At 51.5% G+C, this 17,722-nt stretch overlaps 1 protein-coding gene across 3 annotated transcripts in view; it reads right to left on the bottom strand.

Moving 5' to 3' along the window:
• Positions 1 to 4,560: 4,560 nt before the first annotated feature.
• Positions 4,561 to 17,722, bottom strand: part of TMEM141 (transmembrane protein 141) — a 34,066-nt gene continuing 20,904 nt past the window's right edge. For 2 of the 3 annotated variants that reach the window (XM_061571784.1, XM_061571785.1), the window contains 3 exons: positions 14,387 to 14,470; positions 9,219 to 9,326; positions 4,561 to 8,904 (listed from right to left, as the gene is read on the bottom strand). In XM_061571784.1, the coding sequence (XP_061427768.1) occupies positions 8,813 to 8,904; positions 9,219 to 9,326; positions 14,387 to 14,470 (284 nt within the window). In that variant the 3' untranslated portion in view covers positions 4,561 to 8,812. The remainder of the gene's footprint in view (positions 8,905 to 9,218; positions 9,327 to 14,386; positions 14,471 to 17,722) is intronic. The other variant, XM_061571786.1, reaches the window with a different exon arrangement.

The raw sequence follows: 17,722 nt of genomic DNA, 5'->3' as shown, positions 1-17,722 counted from the left end.
ACTCGCGACCAAACATCATTAGGAACGGGGTCTGTCCTGTAGAGGTGTGAACGGCGGTGGTGTAGGCGAACAGGGCATAGGGAAGGTGTTCGTCCCAGTCCTGTTGATTCGCGGCCGCCATGCGTTTAAGCTTCCCGGCCAGAGTCTGGTTCATCCTCTCTACCATCCCGTTCGCCTGGGGGTGATACGCCGTGGTTCGGTCCTTCTGGATCCCGAACTCTCGGCACAGCGCCTGAAATAATTCGGCCTCGAATTCACTACCCTGGTCGGTAATGACTCGTTCGGGGATCCCGCACTTAAGTACATAGTTTTCCACGAAGGCCCGGGCCACTACAAGGGCTGTTTTATCTGGGATAGCCACCGCCACGGGGTAGCGGGTGAAGTATTCCACCGCTACGAGAATATATCGGTTGCCCCGGTGGGATCGTGGAAAGGGCCCCTGCAGGTCGATTCCGACCAACTGATTCGTCCGACTGACTCGGAACGGCCTCAGGGGTACCTGGTACCTCGCCGGCTTTTGCCCACACTGCTGACAGGCCCGGCAGCCCTGCACCCAGGCGGCCACATCTTGTGCCAATTTGGGCCAGAGATACTGGCGACGCAGGGTCTCCCGGGTGCGCCGTTCCCCATCATGGCCCCCGAGTGGGTGGTCATGCACCAGCCGTAGCAGCTGGGGTCGCACCTGGGCAGGAACACAGATGCCCCCCGGCTGGCCGGCCTCGGTTAACTCCCGTACCACTCCGTTCCGCACACACAACCGGGCATACAAACCGCTCCAGGGTCCTGGTAGGGCGCTCTTTTCCTCCCGCAGTGCCGCCTCCACTGCCGCCAGATCCGGATCTCGCTGCTGGGTCTGTCTCAGCTGCTCGTCGTTTAGGCCCGGGAAGGCGCAGCCGACGTCCTCCTGGATCCGTCCGATCGGGTCCCGAGCCGCGGGTCCCGCGCTTGCCGGGCGGTCGACGGGATCCTCAGTGCCACCTGTGAGGGTTTCTGTGGCGCACACCGCACTCTCCCTCGCTGGGGGGGGGTCAGTGGCCGCGGCCTCTCGGGGGTCCGTTGCCTGCCGGCAGCGTCCCGCCGTGAAACACGGGCAGGCCTCCTCCGCCCTCGTCTCGGCGTACACCGTGGGTCGCCTCGACAAGGCGTCCGCGTTGGCATGCGTCCGGCCAGCCCGATACTCGATTTGCAGGTTGTACTCCTGCAACTGCGCCAACCACCGGGCCATCTGCCCCCGCGGCTCCTTGAATGTAAGAAGAAACTGCAGAGCATAATGGTCAGTGCGTACGCGACATCTCCTGCCGTACAAATACGGTCGGAACTGTTTGCATGCGAAAATCACGGCGTACAACTCTTGGCGGGTCACGCAATAGTTCAGCTCGGCCCCACTCAAGGTCCGGCTGGCGTACGCGATGACTCGTTCCGCCCCATCCTGTACCTGTGACAACACCGCGCCCAGCCCGCTGCTGCAGGCGTCGGTGTCCAAAATAAAATCGGTGGTAAAATCGGGGAAAGCGAGGGTGGGGGCGTGGGTGAGGTGGTCTTTGAGAGTGGTGAAGGCCGTCTGGCAGGCCCCCGTCCACTGGTAGGGGTGCTTAGGGGAGGTGAGTTGGGTGAGGGGGCGTGCAATCTCGCTGAATCCCTTTACAAATCGACGATAATAGGTGGCGAGCCCCAAAAATGATCTGATCTCCGTCAGATTCCTTGGCCGTGGCCACTCCACTACGGCGCGTACCTTCTCCGGATCGGTGCGCACGCCTGCCTCGCTGACGCGATGCCCGAGGTACCCCACCTCGCGTTGTGCGATGTAACACTTACGTGGCTTGAGCTTGAGATGAGCCGCTCGCAGCCGCTGGAACACCTCTCGAAGCCTGGACCAATGCTCAGACAAAGATCTACTGAACACTATCACATCGTCCAAGTAAATCAGGCACTGTTCCCACTGCAAGCCCCGCATCACCAACTCCATCAACCGCTGGAACGTCGCGGGCGCGTTAGTGAGTCCGAACGGCAACACTCGAAACTCAAACAGGCCCATCGGGGTGGTGAATGCTGTTTTTGGCCGATCCTCCTCCGTCATCTCCACCTGCCAGTAACCGGACGCCAGATCGAGGGTGGAAAAATACCGCGCTCCTGCGAGACTGTCGAAGGTGTCGTCGATGCGAGGTATGGGGAAGGCATCGCCGAGCGTGACTGCGTTTAGTTTACGGTAATCGACGCAGAATCGGGTTGACCCATCCTTTTTCGTTACTAGTACCACCGGGGCTGACCAGGGGCTCGCCGAGGGCTGAATTATGTTATCGCGAAGCATGTCCCCAACTGCCTCTTTGATTTGGACGCGTTCGGGTGCGCCCACTCGGTACGCAGGGAGTTTGATGGGTCGGGCTGCACCGGTGTCAATTTGATGCTTAACAAGGTCGGTCCGACCCACGTCCGAGTCGTGTTCGCTGAACACGTCGGCATACTCCCGCAGTAACTCGCGCAGCCGATCGGCCTCTCCCTTAGGTAAGTCCGCCCATGGTACATGTAACGCGTCGAGCAGGGGAACGACCTCGGCTCGGGGAGTCGGGCCGACTCGCCAGGCCAGGTCCTGCTCACCCTCAGGACGACCGGGGTCCTCAGCCCAGAGTGCGAACACCGAGTCGTTAGAGTGGCGTGCGTGCAGGGGGTGTACTGTGGCTATCGGGGTGCGCCGTCGCAGTATCGCGGGGGTATTGTGGGGGTTAAACATCCGCATAAACAATCGGTCCCCATCTGCGTTTACCAACGTGGCGGATCCCACAACCCCATACCGTTTTGCCAACTCCGGGTGAGGAGTTAGCATTACCTCCCCTGATGGTCGGAGCGCGGGGTCGGTGGGGGATGTTGCCACCGGCACCAGCACCTCGGTGAGCGGGCCGATGGTGACTGCCGTCGTCAGGATAGCGGCCACAGGTGCAAAGCGGCGGCGCGTCGGTTCTCGTCCCAGGAACGGTATCCGCTCGCCGTTGCTCTCCATGGTGGCGCATCGCTGGCGGGGTTGCACGTTGAGTCCCAGCCGTTCTAAGAGGTCGGTACCTGCGATACACTCGTGACACAACGCACTCGACACGTAGAACTCCTGGGTGCACACCTGACTGCCTATGCGGACCTCTAGGGTGGCTCTCCCCAGCAGCCCCATTCCGGCTCCGCTCGCCGTGTGCAGCGCGCGGTCCGGTGCCTGCAGGTGACGCACGTCGACCCCGATCGCGCTGCAGTGCGCTGCGCTCACGAGCGAGGCCACCGCCCCCGTGTCCAGCAGGATTCGGGTACGCACTCCGTTAACCTCCCCTTCCACCAGCGACGTGGCCCCCGTGATCCCCGCCACCAGCTCCCGCAGCCAGTCGCCAGGAGTCACCGTTTCCGTGGGCGTTGTTGCTGGAACCTGTGTGGAGATCACTCGCTCGCCATTATTCTCATTATCGTCTATTTGTATCGGGACCGCGTCGATTGCACCCCTAGTTGGTCCGCTCTCTAGGGGGCGTTGGAGTTTTAACCCCCGCGTCTGTCTCGCTCGGGTGATTTCAGGACAGTCCCTCACTAGATGCCCTCGGCGATCGCACATATAACATGCCCGGGGAGGGGGGGCGGTTCCGTAGCGGGTCCCCTGTCCGCTCCCTCCCCCCCCATTACGCCGCTGTCCACCCTCCGCCTCTAGTCGGGCTACCCTCCCAGATAACCCTCCCACCGTGGCGCGTAGGTCCCCCATTTCGGATCGGATGGTCTCAACGGAGGATTGCAGTTTGGTCATATTTTTATTTGCTTCCTCGCGTACCTGGGTTACCCTTTCACCTACGTGAGTTACCCTCTCACCTACTTGGGTTATCATATCTCCCATGCCGGCCTGTAACCCGGCTACCCACCCCGGGGTCGTCTCGCTGGGTCTCTGTGGCTCTCTTTCCCGGCCCCTTACCGTCCTCGCGAGCTCCTGTCCCTCCTCCTCGTCTTCCGAGAGCAGGCTCGCAATGGCGCGCTCTCGTCCCAGCCCCCGGAGCTGCGCGCGTTCGCTGTGAATTCTTTCACACTTACGTGCGCGCTCGACAAGGGTGTTAAACGGAAGACGTGGGCAGCTCATGTCTGGCTGCCACCACGCCGTGCGAGACAGGTACCGCTGGATTTTCTCGGCGGCCAGTTCCTCAATAACATCAGTTGCGTACCCCGGGCGTGCGATCTTTGTTAACTCACGCACATCCTCGGCGTAATCACGTAGATCTTCGCCAGGTTGGCGCCGGCGCGCCTCTAAGGCCGATTTTGCTTCCTCCTCGTCACGCGTGCCAAAACGCTGATCGAGTCGGCGCATCAGCTCCTCTAGCTGTGTCTGTGCGCTCGCGGGTAACGCTTCTACAAAATCGGCTGCCCGCCCATCAAGATTCATATTAAGTTGACGTACTGCCTGCGCGTCCGTCCATCCATTAATTTCCTTGGCCCCTAAGAGATTGCGGGCGAATGCCTTCCACGAAGGGGCCCCCCGGCCGGTAAATATTAGTCTTATTTTAGCGTGAGGTAACGCGGGGGTCCATCCCACTTCTGACCCCAATTTGTGGGGGTCGCTAGCCCCCGAGATCCCTCCCTCGATAATGTTAACGGCCGGGCTAGCATCATCAATCGCCCCCCCGCTGCTAAGCGAACCGCTGCTAAGTTCCTCACCCATGGGGTGGGAGCCGTCGCCCGAGGATTCCACTCCACCGCGGGTCCGCGTAGCAGGCATGGTTAATTACGTACGCGCACACCCACACACACAGCTCCGTACGGCACTCACTCTTGCGCTTCTCTGCGCCGCGCTGGCCGCTCACGTTACAATCGCGCACCTGGGGTACGCCGATTTCGCACGACGAGAGCTTACGCCTACACCGTACTACACGCGTTCACACTTATAACACGTAACGAGCACACGCAAGCGGGGCACACGCCGACACAACGACTAAAGTCGCCGCCGCCGTGCGCGCGAGATAAACCGTACAACAATGCGCAGCCGATTACGCTATGATCGCGCACCTGGGGGACGCCGATTACGCACGCTGCGAGCTTACGCACACACAGTACCACACGCGTTCCCACACGCTCACACTGCACGACAAGATCACGCGAGACCACGCTTCGCTATTAATGATTTATTACCTGATAACTAATGTTGAATTAGTGAGTCGACGAGGCTGGCCTATTCCACTAAACCGGCACCTATTCCCTATTTATCGGCTATGATTCTAATTCCCCTTCTTACTCACTGTTAAGTGTCCACGGCGGTCCGCTGATCCTTGTGTTAACCGCGTGCCTCGGTGCGTCGCACGGACGTCCGGGTCGCTGGCTCGAGCTGCGTCTGGTCGCCTGGCGCTGGAGTAAGCGAGCGATTTCCCCTCTGCGCTCCTCTATTTATCCTCCCTACCTCCCAAAGGGGATGCTGCGCTGAACAATGGGCTCGTGCACCCCAAGCCCGCGCACGGCAGTCCCCAGGCGCTGTTGATATGCTAATCAGTGTGCTGCGTGCAAGGCGTAAATCCTAATTACTCCCTTACCCTTCCTACCAATGGGGCTTGCGCGCTCAAGCGCAATTATCCCAACCCTCCATGACTATGCGCAACAGCCCCTGTGACCCCGCTATTCATGCTGTCCCGTGCCTCCCCTGCTCGCCCCGTCGACCCGTGGGAGTGTGTGTGGGGGGAAATGCGCCTCAACCGCGGTGGCCGAATGCCCCACGCCACGACCTACCATATTAAGGCCGGCCGCAGCGCCGCGGTGCCACGTAGCACGGGGAGGTCATCCAATTCCCTGATCGCCGGAAACCGTGAGAATTAATCCCGATAAGGGTCTCTCGGATAAAAACCGGTCGATCAGGTGACCTTCCCTTCCAGCTCTATGGGGGGGGGGGAATGCGTGCGGGTGTGTGCTTATGTGGGGCGGGTGATGGGGGGCAGTGCGGTGGGGGAAGCCGGGCGGCTCCCTGGTTCGGCAGAGCGGCCCCGTCGTTGTGGCACCACAGGTACCCCCCCCCCCCACATCGATTCAGATTATTACCATACCTGATCAGTGCCTACCTTATGACGGACCAATTCAGACCTTATTGATCACCCCTTGCCCTTATAAATCTCAAAGAGCATCCTACAAAGTCCCATCACAAGAGCAAAAAACACAAAACATAGATTTGTTTTTCCCGTATTGAAACGGCTGTGCACCATATGGACCTGAAAACTCAATTTCCCTGTACAAGAATACGGGGTAAACCATATGGGTTGACAGGTATGGTTGATGTGTAGGTTTTTTTTGGCAAGAAAACACGTAAATTAACTTTCAGTTTGCACGTCTTTGCGGATATTTTGTGGCAGAATGTTCGCCAAGGGGCGTAGCGAGTGATGATTTCTTTGTTCTGAACTTGTGTCGTATGTCAGTGAAATTTTCAACTATGTGTAGTGACTTATATGGAGTTAATATGGTGCTTAGCGCCAGCGACTGTCACAAGAGTGGAAATCTACGTCTTGAGTCTCTCTCTGGCACCAGAGCGAATATGGCATGGAAGCGGGCCCTAGGGGGCATAGTTCTGGTGAGGGTCAGAGAGAGAGCAAGTGAGGACGTGATACTCTGTGTGAACCCAGAGTGCACGTGGCCGGGGCAGGGTAGCAAGGGGGTCGAAAGGTGGCTTGAGGGACACGTGATATGGGCCAGAACCTTCGAGTCGGATCTAGAAGGGGGCGTGGTCGAGGGCGGAGCCAGGCCACGCTCAGGAGCATAAAGGGGCAGTCCCGAGAGGGGTCTGGGCTCTCTGTTGAAATGGAACCTGTTGGTGCTACGTCTTCGATCCTAGGTCTTCGGTCTTTGATGTTACGCTCGGCATCGTGGGTCAGGTAGTGTTTTACTGGCTGACCCGGTTATGTAGTTACCCTGTTGTGGTCTAGTTAACCGTGTAGTTATCACCTAAATGTAGAACCAGTGTACGTTTATGTAGTCAGCCCTGTTGGGTCGTTAAATAAACGTGTTGCCTCCAACTCCAGTGTGTGCCTCCGTATAACACACTACATATGTGTAGTGACATCGCTGGATGTCACCATGCTGTGGGTGCAGTGCCAGCCCTACAGGACACGGTGTGTGGGTGCCGTCCAAAGGGGAAGGTCGTGTGAGGCCATGGCACTCTGGTTGACCCGGGAGGACACGTGACCGGTTAAGATGAGAGAGGGGCCCCCAAGAGGGGGCTAGGGGGGTCACGTGATTGGGACCCAGGTCCTTCCCGATGGTTCTGGAAGGTGGACATGGCCAAGGGCGGAGCTGGCCACGCCACAGAGAATACAAGCCGAGTCCCGAGAGGGACCGGGGTTGTTCATCCTGGGAAAATAACCCTTCGTCTACAAACTCCGTTCTACGAGTCTTCTAGCACGTGGACCCGGGCAGATGCTTTTGGTCCCAGGTCCATAGTAACAGTTACGTGGTAACTAGTGTAGTTAGCCAGGTGGTCACCACCGAAGGTTGTTATTCTGTTAAGGGGAAGTTACCCCATGTGTTGGAAGTAAATAAATGCGCTGCCTCCAAAGTCTATGTCTGTGACTCAGTTGAACCCACTACATATGTATAAAATGTTCTCATAACCCCTTATCAGTTCCTACCTTATTACAGACCAATTCAGACCTTATTGGTCACCCGTGCCCTTATAAATCTCAACGTTCATCCTAAAAAGTCCCATCACAAGAAAGAAACACAAATAGACAAACATTTTTTGCCCGTATTAAAACGGCTGTATGCCATATGTATCTGAAAATTCAATTTCCCTGCGCAAGAATACGGGTAAACCGTATGGGTTGACACAGTATCTGTTACGACGGTACGGGCACGTTTACTGTTCAATGCAGATCAGCACATTGGATGATTTACACAGAACAGTGGCGCTAAGTACTGTCATAATTTAAGGTATTTTTATGGTAAAATGCATACATTGCCATGAAGGGGATGGTACACCACTCAAGAGTGTTACAGTGTTTAAATCATACCTTTGTTCATCCCCAAACTTGAAACCAACACGCAAATAGCCGTGATGAAGCTATACTTTATGCAACAACTATGTGATTGGTTGGAATGATGGTAGCAAGCGATGTTCTGATTTGTATGTGGTGATTGCGCAGGTGTTTTCTCATCCATGGCGTTTCTACTCTTCTGTCTTCCCCTGTGTACAAACGCCCAACAATTTGGTGCAGAACCCATATTCGAAGAAGGAACTCTGTAGACTCATTTAGATTTTTCCTGAGTTTTTTTTTATTTTAAACTGGTGGTGCAGTAGTGCATCAATAAAAAAAACTGGTGGTGCAGTAGTGCAGCAATAAAAAAGGGGTCTCAATGACTAATCCCTATTCGGCATCAGTTTCACAACAGATAGAATTTCCAACACCAACAAAACCTCATTACATACCTGCAACCTATATGGTTTACCCGTATTAATGTACAGGGAAATTTAGTTTTCAGGTCCATACGGCGTACATCCGTTTCAATACGGGCAAAAAAATGTCTGTTTCTCCCTTTTGATGGGACTTTGTAGGATGAATGTTGAGATTTATAAGGGCACCAGGTGACCAATAATATATGAATTGGTCTGTAATAAGGTAGCACTGATAAGGGGTTGACAGATATGTAATTTTTTTTATTTTACTTCAGGGCCTTTAAGCACGAACGTTTGAAGTTCCTTCCTGATGCTGCACGATATTAAATTCTCCGGGCACGCCGCTCGCAGCTTCGTTCCTGGTGACGAACTCTTCCTCTTCCCATGGCCGTCGCCATCCCCTCTCCCCTCCCTGGCTGCTCGTGCTCAGCACCCAGACACTTCTTACTCGAGGACGTCGCCGTACTTGGTGCGTCCGGGGGCCGTCTCATGTTCAGAACCCGCAGAAGGGGACGCTCCCTCCGGCTGCTCCACGGCTGAGGGGGAAACATACCGAGGGGACGGAGGAAATGGCGCAAAACTATGAATTACAAACGTTTCACGCTGTCGTTGCTGCTGCATCATTTTGGCAACGTCCCCCTCCCCAAACCGAGGCCGCTCGTTCTATATACTGAGATCATCAAGATGCATAGGAAAAAACACAGGTTTTCAACAATACTACTAGCAGTACAAAATATCATGAACGGCATTGTGGAGAACCGCAATTTAATAAATAAGCAGACAATCCAGTACAGTCTCTGCAACATGAAAAAAGCAGTGATTTTAAATGTGCTACAATCATCGCCGTTACCGTCTGTCAGATCTTGTGGCAGCTCTCCCTTCTCAAAGCGAATCCAGTTTTCTCCACACTTTCCCACCTCCCTGCGGGTGATGCTGTAACTGACGACCGAGCTGACCACTGCACGAGGCACGGGGGGACATGACGAAGAGCGGTCATTGCCATGGCGCAGGGCTCGACCCCAAACCCATTGGACCCACCAGGGCTGTGTGGTTAGAACATTTTAATCCCAGACCATGGTCCTGGGGCTTCCTTCTCAAACTACGCTTGCAAGCACATACTTAGAGCCACGTGCTTAGTGCCACACTGGGCCACACAGAGCTGGGACCAATTCCAGAACCAGATGTGAGGTCAACGCACGACACTCATGTTCTGCCTCTGTATCACTCGCTCAATTCAACCTCCCAGCTTAAATTTCGATTTAAAGCTTTCGTGACTGCATGGATTCATATTCTTAGTTCTTTCGGTAAAGTCACGTAGAAGGGAAATAATAAAATAATAAAAAGAAAACATAATAAGATAAAAATCTCACGACGTTTCGGCCACAACGCAAGCAGCTGTCCTCAGGTGAAGAACAGGGCTGTCGGAAAGACAGCGTCCTAATGAACATTGCTAAGCTTAGCAGCGTATTTTTTAAGCTGGGTCGGAGAATGAGAGAGCCTTGAAAAAGGAGTTTACATATCAACAGAGGAATTTAGCATATTGATGACAAATATGGGATTAGTCACTACTTGTGGAATGTGTAGGTAGTGGGGGGTCTCAAAGTCATATTATGCTAGTATATTATGTAGGATTAGCAGTGATAAAGGGAGGGAAATAGGATTAGCAGTAATAAAGGGAGGTACATTTTAAAATAGTACAGAGCTGCAGCAGCCAAACCACCGCGTATCAAGCTCGTGCATTATGTGGGCAACAAAAAAGGAGGAGTCTCTAAAGAACTGCAAATGCCCGACTACCATATAATACACCGATGTGAAAAAAGTAAGCATAAACTACATCAATATAATGAATGTACTCAATATACTATCCAATAGGCTGAGCTATTAACATTAAGTAACTGAGTATACACTAAACTATATATTGACTACCATATAGTAAACTGATAAAAAATTAAAATATAAACTACATCAATATAATCAATAAACTCAATATACTCTCCAATAAGCTGAGCTACTAACAATATACATTACACTTCTATGTTGACACCGTACTATGCACTGCCATAGACAAATCCCAACATTGAATTATACACTGCGTTACTATACACTACCCTATACCTTAGACTGTACATTGTAATATTGTAATATAAACCCTAATGTATACCACACCGCTGAATATTCACTATACAATTATAATACTATATATTATACATTCTATTAAACATCTATTAAACATTACATTATTATACTATTTATTCTTATACAATCTACTATACGCCATACCATTGACAGTCGCGTGATGCTACTAAGAGGAAGCAAAGACATATGTCAATGGGAGAGTGGTGATAGGAAACTTGCAGTGGAGCAAAGACTCTGATCCGTGAAGAGAAAACAAAAGCTATATAGTCAATGCCAGCGAATGTAATGCGGTCTGAAAGTCACCGTAAACATGAACACAATCCATCAAGACCCGAAATGGTTTATCACGTCCTGCTAATCCTACATAATATACTAGCATAATATGACTTTGAGACCCACCCACCACCTACACATTCCGCAAGTAGTGACTTATCCCATATCTGCATTTGTCATCAATATGCTAAATTCCTCTGTTGATATGCAAACTCCTTTGTCGAGGCTCTCTCCTCCTCCGACCCAGCTTAAAAATACGCTGCCAAGGTTAGCAGTGTTCATTAGGACACTGTCTTTCCGACGGCCCTGTTCTTCACCTGAGGACGGCTGCTTGCAGGACTGAATGGATGCCCTCACCTTCGCCTAAAACACAGCTTTATTATTTGGCACTATGCCTTTTTAGTTACATTGTATTTACTTTAGTTTCATATATGTGTACCTCACATTAAATTTTGTTAGACTTCTCGGCCTCAGGAATGTAGGACAGCTGAATTGCTCACTTTTTGCTCACTAGAACAAGCCCTCCCACAGTGCAATGTGTCAGCAACATTTTATTTTACTTCCAATATATTCGTTTATTTAGTAGTAACACATGTTGATTATTCAAGGGTCTGTCTGTTACTCAATACTCCTTAAGTAACTATTCACATGCCAATTTAAAAGGTCATGACAATTTTTTTATTCATTTAATTCTCCTTAGGCACTGTGGTGCAAAGTGCAGTCTCCAACTATAATCCACACTCTGGCCTCTCTATGTACTATGAAGGAGGGCCAATGCACGAAACATCACCTATTATATTGTTCCTTTAATGATATTGACAAATGCGTTCAGTTTTTTTTTGCAGTACCGAATAGCCCCGTTAAACAACCCCCCGTTTAAAGGTGATAATGAATGGAGGGGAGGTAGTATGAACGGGAATGGTGGACAGTGAGCGAGGGTATGCGCTGGAGTGAGAGAAGCGGCGGTGGGTGCTGGGCGTGGAGAGGGCGGCCACGGGGATTGGCGCTGACGCAAAAAGGACACGGGGACGGGCACTGACACAAGAGGGATGGCCACAGGGATGGGCGCTGTCACAAAAGAGGCAGCCACGGGGCAGGGCACTGACACAAGAGGGATGGCCACGGGGATGGGCGCTGCCACAAAAGAGGCGGCCACGGGGAAGGGCGCTGTCACAAGAGGGGTGGCCACGGGAACGGGCACTGTCACATTGAGGGCATGAGGGACAGTGAAGCCGAGAGGCGGGGGGTGGAGGTTGGTACACTAGGTTAGTTAACAGTGCAAATTATAGACACAATTACTGTAAAACTATAAAAAATATTTTTGGTATTTTACCCGGTAAGGTGTGCTGAGCTATATAGCTCTTTTTTTAGAAGCGACCTAGCTGTTCTGCCTCACGGCAGGGGTTTTGCCTCACGGCAGAGGGGGGAGGGGCGTATGTACACAGGAATTTCCTGTTTTTGATGCTAATTTTGGTCACGTGACCAGGAAGTTGCAATTTAAGATTCCCGCTCAACCACGCGGGCGTTGGCCATTACACACATAATTCAAGATGGCGGCACACATCGCGTCCCAGTGAAGCCAGCCGCAATTGTCCATTGTGGGACTTTAAAAAGCATTGTCTGTAAGTTCGTTTATGTTCTTATAATATTGGCAATGCTGTTATAATGTTAGAATGACCGTTATAATGATGTAAATGCCTGTATAATGCTGTTAAATTGTTATGATAAATACGAGGCCTAGTTAACAACGAAGCCTGCAACTTTCCTTATTGTGAATGTTACTTGTAATTTAATAAGTCGAGTCAAACTTGTACCCAAGTAACTATATTGCGATCCTGAGAGCAAGGATGACAAAATATCTCATCCACAATTTAGTGTTATGTGTAATACTGTACATTTGGGGTGCAGTGTGATGAATACACGATGTGCATTTATGTAACATAGCAGCTTATGCTCTTGTATAGTTATTCAGTGGTAATGTAGGGGCCTGGTCCATCCAGGATCTATTGTTTATCTAAGACAATGTTGTGATGCTGTGGTGTTCATTCATTGTGTTGGTGTTTCCGGGTATTAACAGATGCTGTATCTCTGCTGTTTTCTTACCAGTTTTACCTCGTTAAATTCAATAAATGACGTTTGGAGTCGGACGTTCATCCTGGCTCTGAGGGTTTATTGGACGCGAGGTTAACTACTCAGCTAGCGGTGCAACGCAGCGCACAGCGAGGCAGAGACACTAGCTATCACGAAAGATTTCTCAATGAAGTGGGTTATCATCACGTGGATATTTACAGCAGCCAAACACTCTAAACGCTTGATGTTTATTCTTAATGTAGAAGGAAAAACTGGAGGACCTGGAGAAAAATCCACGTGACAATGCAAACTCCAAATATGCAGGTGTCAGGGTCGAAATCGAACCCACGACCTCTTGTATACCAGGCGAGGTAGTTAACATCTCGCCACACACATCACGTATAGTTAGCGTTATCACATTTAGATATATTTAAGTGATTTCGGAAAACGGTTGTGAATTGTGTTTGAGATACGCGCGTGTGTAAATAAAGTCCAGACTGTGATTCGACGACTCGAACTCGATCATTACACCACCAGTCTGGGTTTGACCCAAGCAGTCTGGGAATTGGTGTGTGTGTGTGTGTCGGGTGGCAATAATCGATTTGCACTCAGATCTGGTACTGGTATTGTGTTAGAAACTTTGTTGTACGTGTGGGTTACATTCTTGAAATCGCTCGCAATTGCAAAATTCGCAAATGCAGAAACCTTGTTCCAATAGGAGAAATGGGTTTTCGATCTAGGTACGAGTGAACATAGGTGGGAAATGGTAAATATGTAACAAAACAATGACGACAATAAATCCATAATACATTATAAAGAGCAATGTGTTTTTTTTAAATTTCCTTTGAGGATGGTGATTTGACGATGATTGAGGTGTTTGTAATTCCAAGAATTTCAGGTGGATGACTCCTTGGGAGATGCAGGTGTTTGCTAGCAACGCACAGTTGTTATCATTTAGCACTCTGGAGAGCACTCGCCAATCTTTTTCATGAACCTCACAGTCGACTTAAAGTAAAAATGCACAAAAGCGAGATCAGAGCAGGATTACTGCGACACTTGAGGACTAAGCGGGCAGCCGAGAGGACGTGCCAGATCTTTGCAGACCATTTCAAACATAACAACACTCTGCACGCACCTCCCCGGTGTCGGTGGTCTAACACGACATAGTATCATCAGGAATACCAGAGTCTGGCACGGTTGCGAATATAGAATGAGTCTACATTTAGCAACTCGCACATAGTGAGGGTTTACTATGCAATGTCATTTTTTTATAGAACTCGTGCTAATTGAAAGATAAGAGCAGGTTTTGTGGCCACCTTACTTCCTGATTTCCCACTCCCAAGCTGTGGATGGTCTCAAATATGTCTATTGTGGTTAAGGGGGTGAGAAGGTAAGGGCTGAAAAGCTGGACAAATGTGAAGCCCCCTACTCTGGTGCAGTTGTAGTTCCATTTTGTTACAATGCTGTGCTGTAACATAGCCCAACGCATAGCCGTCCTGTGTGCTGTGATGAATAATGCAGTGGCTGTGTGTCACATACACACGGAAGTTAAGATGTTCCACTGGAAGCTGTAGGGCAGGCGCTTTTTCAGCAGGCTCTGTAGAAAAACCATCGCCGGGGTGCCTACACATAACAATAATAATTCTTTCAGTTTAACACGTAGCAGGTTTTCACGACAAATATTATCCATAAGAGGTATTTTGGGTTATGTCGCGTAAATATAAATGCATGTCGTTAATTCTAGATTTGAAGCTTTCGTGACTGCAAGGATTCATATTCTTAGGTTTTTTCGGTAAAGTCACGTAGGTAAAAAATTAAAATTATTAAAAATAAAATAAAAATCACGACGTTTCGGAGGCAACACAAGCTTCAATCTTCAGGCGGAACTGTCACAGCACGATAGCTGTATCAAGTGAGAGAAATTCCAAGAACACAGTATTTGTAAAAAAATACTGGTTGAGGGTGGGAGGAGCCAAGGTAGGCCCTGAATATTATTTTTGTGAGGTTCGGTGTGGCTGAAGCACGCTGTTAGGAATGAGCCTTTGCTGCTAGGAATGCAGCAATTTCAGCCGCACCACCTCTACATAATAATAGGCTCAGTCAACCATTCTACACAACAAAGACTCATTTCCTGGCAGCGATTTCAGCCACATCATCTCTGCATAACAAAAATGCTCAGTCCCTTTGACATGCACCTTTACATCATCCGCACCTAGTTTACACAACAAAGGCTCATTCCTAACGGCGTGCTTCAGCCGCACCGAACCTCACAAAAATAATATTCAGGGCCTACCTTGGCTCCTCCAAACCCTCAACCAGTATTTTTTACAAATAACGTGTTCTTGGAATTTCTCTCACTTGATACAGCTATCGTGCTGTGACAGTTCCACCTGAAGACGGAAGCTTGTGTTGCCTCCGAAATGTGATTTTTATTTTATTTTACTTTTATTAATTACAAATTTTTACCTACGTGACTTTACCGAAAAAAATCTAAGAATATGCATGTCGTTAAACCCGCAACCACCTGACACAGCCAATTAGTAAGGTTTGTGACATAAACAAAACATGCCAATTCGTTACTAGTGTAGTGAGTTCCAGGGAGACTGACGACAGAGTCGAGGCACACTCTTTTATTAACTCAAGGACAGATACAATAGTTGAAGGGGTAACGGCCCCTTCACCCATACTAGCTGGGAAACCACCCCTAGTACTAATTCCCCTGTCCTGTTCCCAGTCCTCCTCTAATGGACTACGGGAGGCTGTCTGATCCGGCCCTGGTAAGCACGGATCCCGGCACCCAGCTAAGCCGGCCTTGCCCTTACAAGAGCAGAGGTCCGGAAGCTCTTGGGCCGCGCCGCTGGCTTACCCAGCTCGGCCCTGACAAGGGCAGTGAGACAGGGGAGTCCAAGGGCCTATTCTGCCGGTCTTCAGACTTCACTGGTAAGCTTCTTCTTGAAACTGGCCATGAGCTCTCTGGCTCCCCGCCTTTTATAGGGATCCCCTCGGAGGGGCGGGGTTATGGGGGATCACATGGCCCCCCAGTGGATAACGGATGCGGACGTAGGTGTAGCCACCCGTGTGTGTGGGTGCAGACACCCTTGTGTTTCCCATCCACCTTTTCTCCCCGTAATAACCCCTACATCACCCCCCCCCCCCCCCCTGTACAGCTCGCAGCCGTCCCGGCTGCAACAACCCCTCAAAAACCAACAATAAAGACTTAACACAGTCAACACGCGTATGCCCCATAACAATAACAAGAACAAGTGTAACAACAACCGACGGTCCCCTATAAATACCCACCGCCCCCACATGCAACATATGTACAGAGTGTGGTTCCCCCTCCCCACCCACAAAAAAAAAGGTGAGCGAGCCCTCCAGCAGCGGAACACGCACGGAAAGCAACTCACAACAACCGGCGCGTCTTGGTGCGTGTCCGTGCAGCGGGCCCGTCACAAGGGCCTGACCCGGTGGGGTCGGCGGCAGGTGTTGAAATTGCAGGTGCACGGCCCTCCGGCTTCCTGGACGAGCCAGCGCCGACCCCCTCGGGGAAGGCTGGCAGCCGAGAGGGCGTCAGTCCTTGGGCCCCTGAAGACGGAACAGTTAGCAGCGGATCAGAGGCTGGCGGCGACCCCGCCCTCCAGGAGTCAGTGGACCCCCCACATGTTCGGCCATAGTCATGAGAGGAAGCATGTGGCGCAAAGAACGGCTTCAACCGTGAAGGGTGCACGAACCACTGACGCTTCCCCCATTTAATTTGAACACATTGAGGCCGCATAACCTGCACAATTTCCACGGGGCCCGTCCACGGTCGCAACATCTTAGACGAGGTGGTCAATGGCACCTGGGGGCAGTGTAGCCACGCTCTGTCGCCCGGGTGCCATTCGTGCGTGTGCGACCGGCGCGATCGCAACCTTTCATTCTGCTTCTGGCGAGAGTCAGAGTTTTGCATAGCCGCCTCCCGTGCCACAGCCAACCGGAGGATGTTAAATTTAACATGATCCGCCAACTAGGATTTAGCGTGTGGTGCGGAAATTCTCAGCTGAGTCGCGACAGGCGGGTCAACTTCACGGCCATACATTAAAAAAAATGGCGAGAATCCGGTCGCCGCGTGAGGAGCCATCCTGTACGCTGCCAGGACTCCCGGGATCTGAAGGTCCCAATCGGTTTGGGACTCAGATACCTGGTGGGACAGCATGGACGTAAGAGTCCTATGCAGGCGTTCTACCATCCCATCCGTTTGTGGGTGGTAAGGCGAAGTACGAATTTTCTTCGTACCCAGAAGCTCACACACCTCGTGTAAAAGGGCACTAGTGAAATTCTTTCCCTGATCGGTCAACAACCGTTCCGGAGCGCCCTTGTCGAGGACATAGCCCTGGACAAAAGCCTCCGCAACGGCTGCTGCTGACTGGTTGGCGAGGGGCCAAGCCATAGGCCATCGCGTGGAATATTCCACGCCAACCAGCAGGCACTTATTACCCCTCGGCGTGGAAGGAAACGGCCCCAAAATATCAAGAGCGACAAGCTCATTAACCCGGGTGACCGAAATAGACTGGAGCGGTGGGCTGGCTCCCCTCGCTGGCGGCTTCCGTTGAGCACACTGGGTACAAGACTGCAACAGATCGTCCACATCCCTTGCCATGCCCAGCCAAAAGAAATTAAGCTGGAGCATGGCAAGGGTTTTGAGGGTGCCCAGGTGCAGGAGCCGCTCATGAGCGGCCCATACAGCCCTACCCCTCAACGCGGAAGGCACCACCAGCCTATGGCGGTGGATCGTTCCGTCCCAATGCATGAGGAGGCCCTGGCACAACCCCCATGAGTCAACGACCGACTTCCCCTGACCGGATCCTTCCGCGCGACGCCGTAGCGCCAGGAGGG

This window comes from Lethenteron reissneri, chromosome 48, assembly GCF_015708825.2.
Source record: "Lethenteron reissneri isolate LAM-NWPU_2019-01 chromosome 48, ASM1570882v1, whole genome shotgun sequence".
NCBI lineage: Eukaryota > Metazoa > Chordata > Hyperoartia > Petromyzontiformes > Petromyzontidae > Lethenteron > Lethenteron reissneri.
Note: the sequence above shows the minus strand (reverse complement) of the source record. Positions and strands in the feature narration are given on the sequence as shown.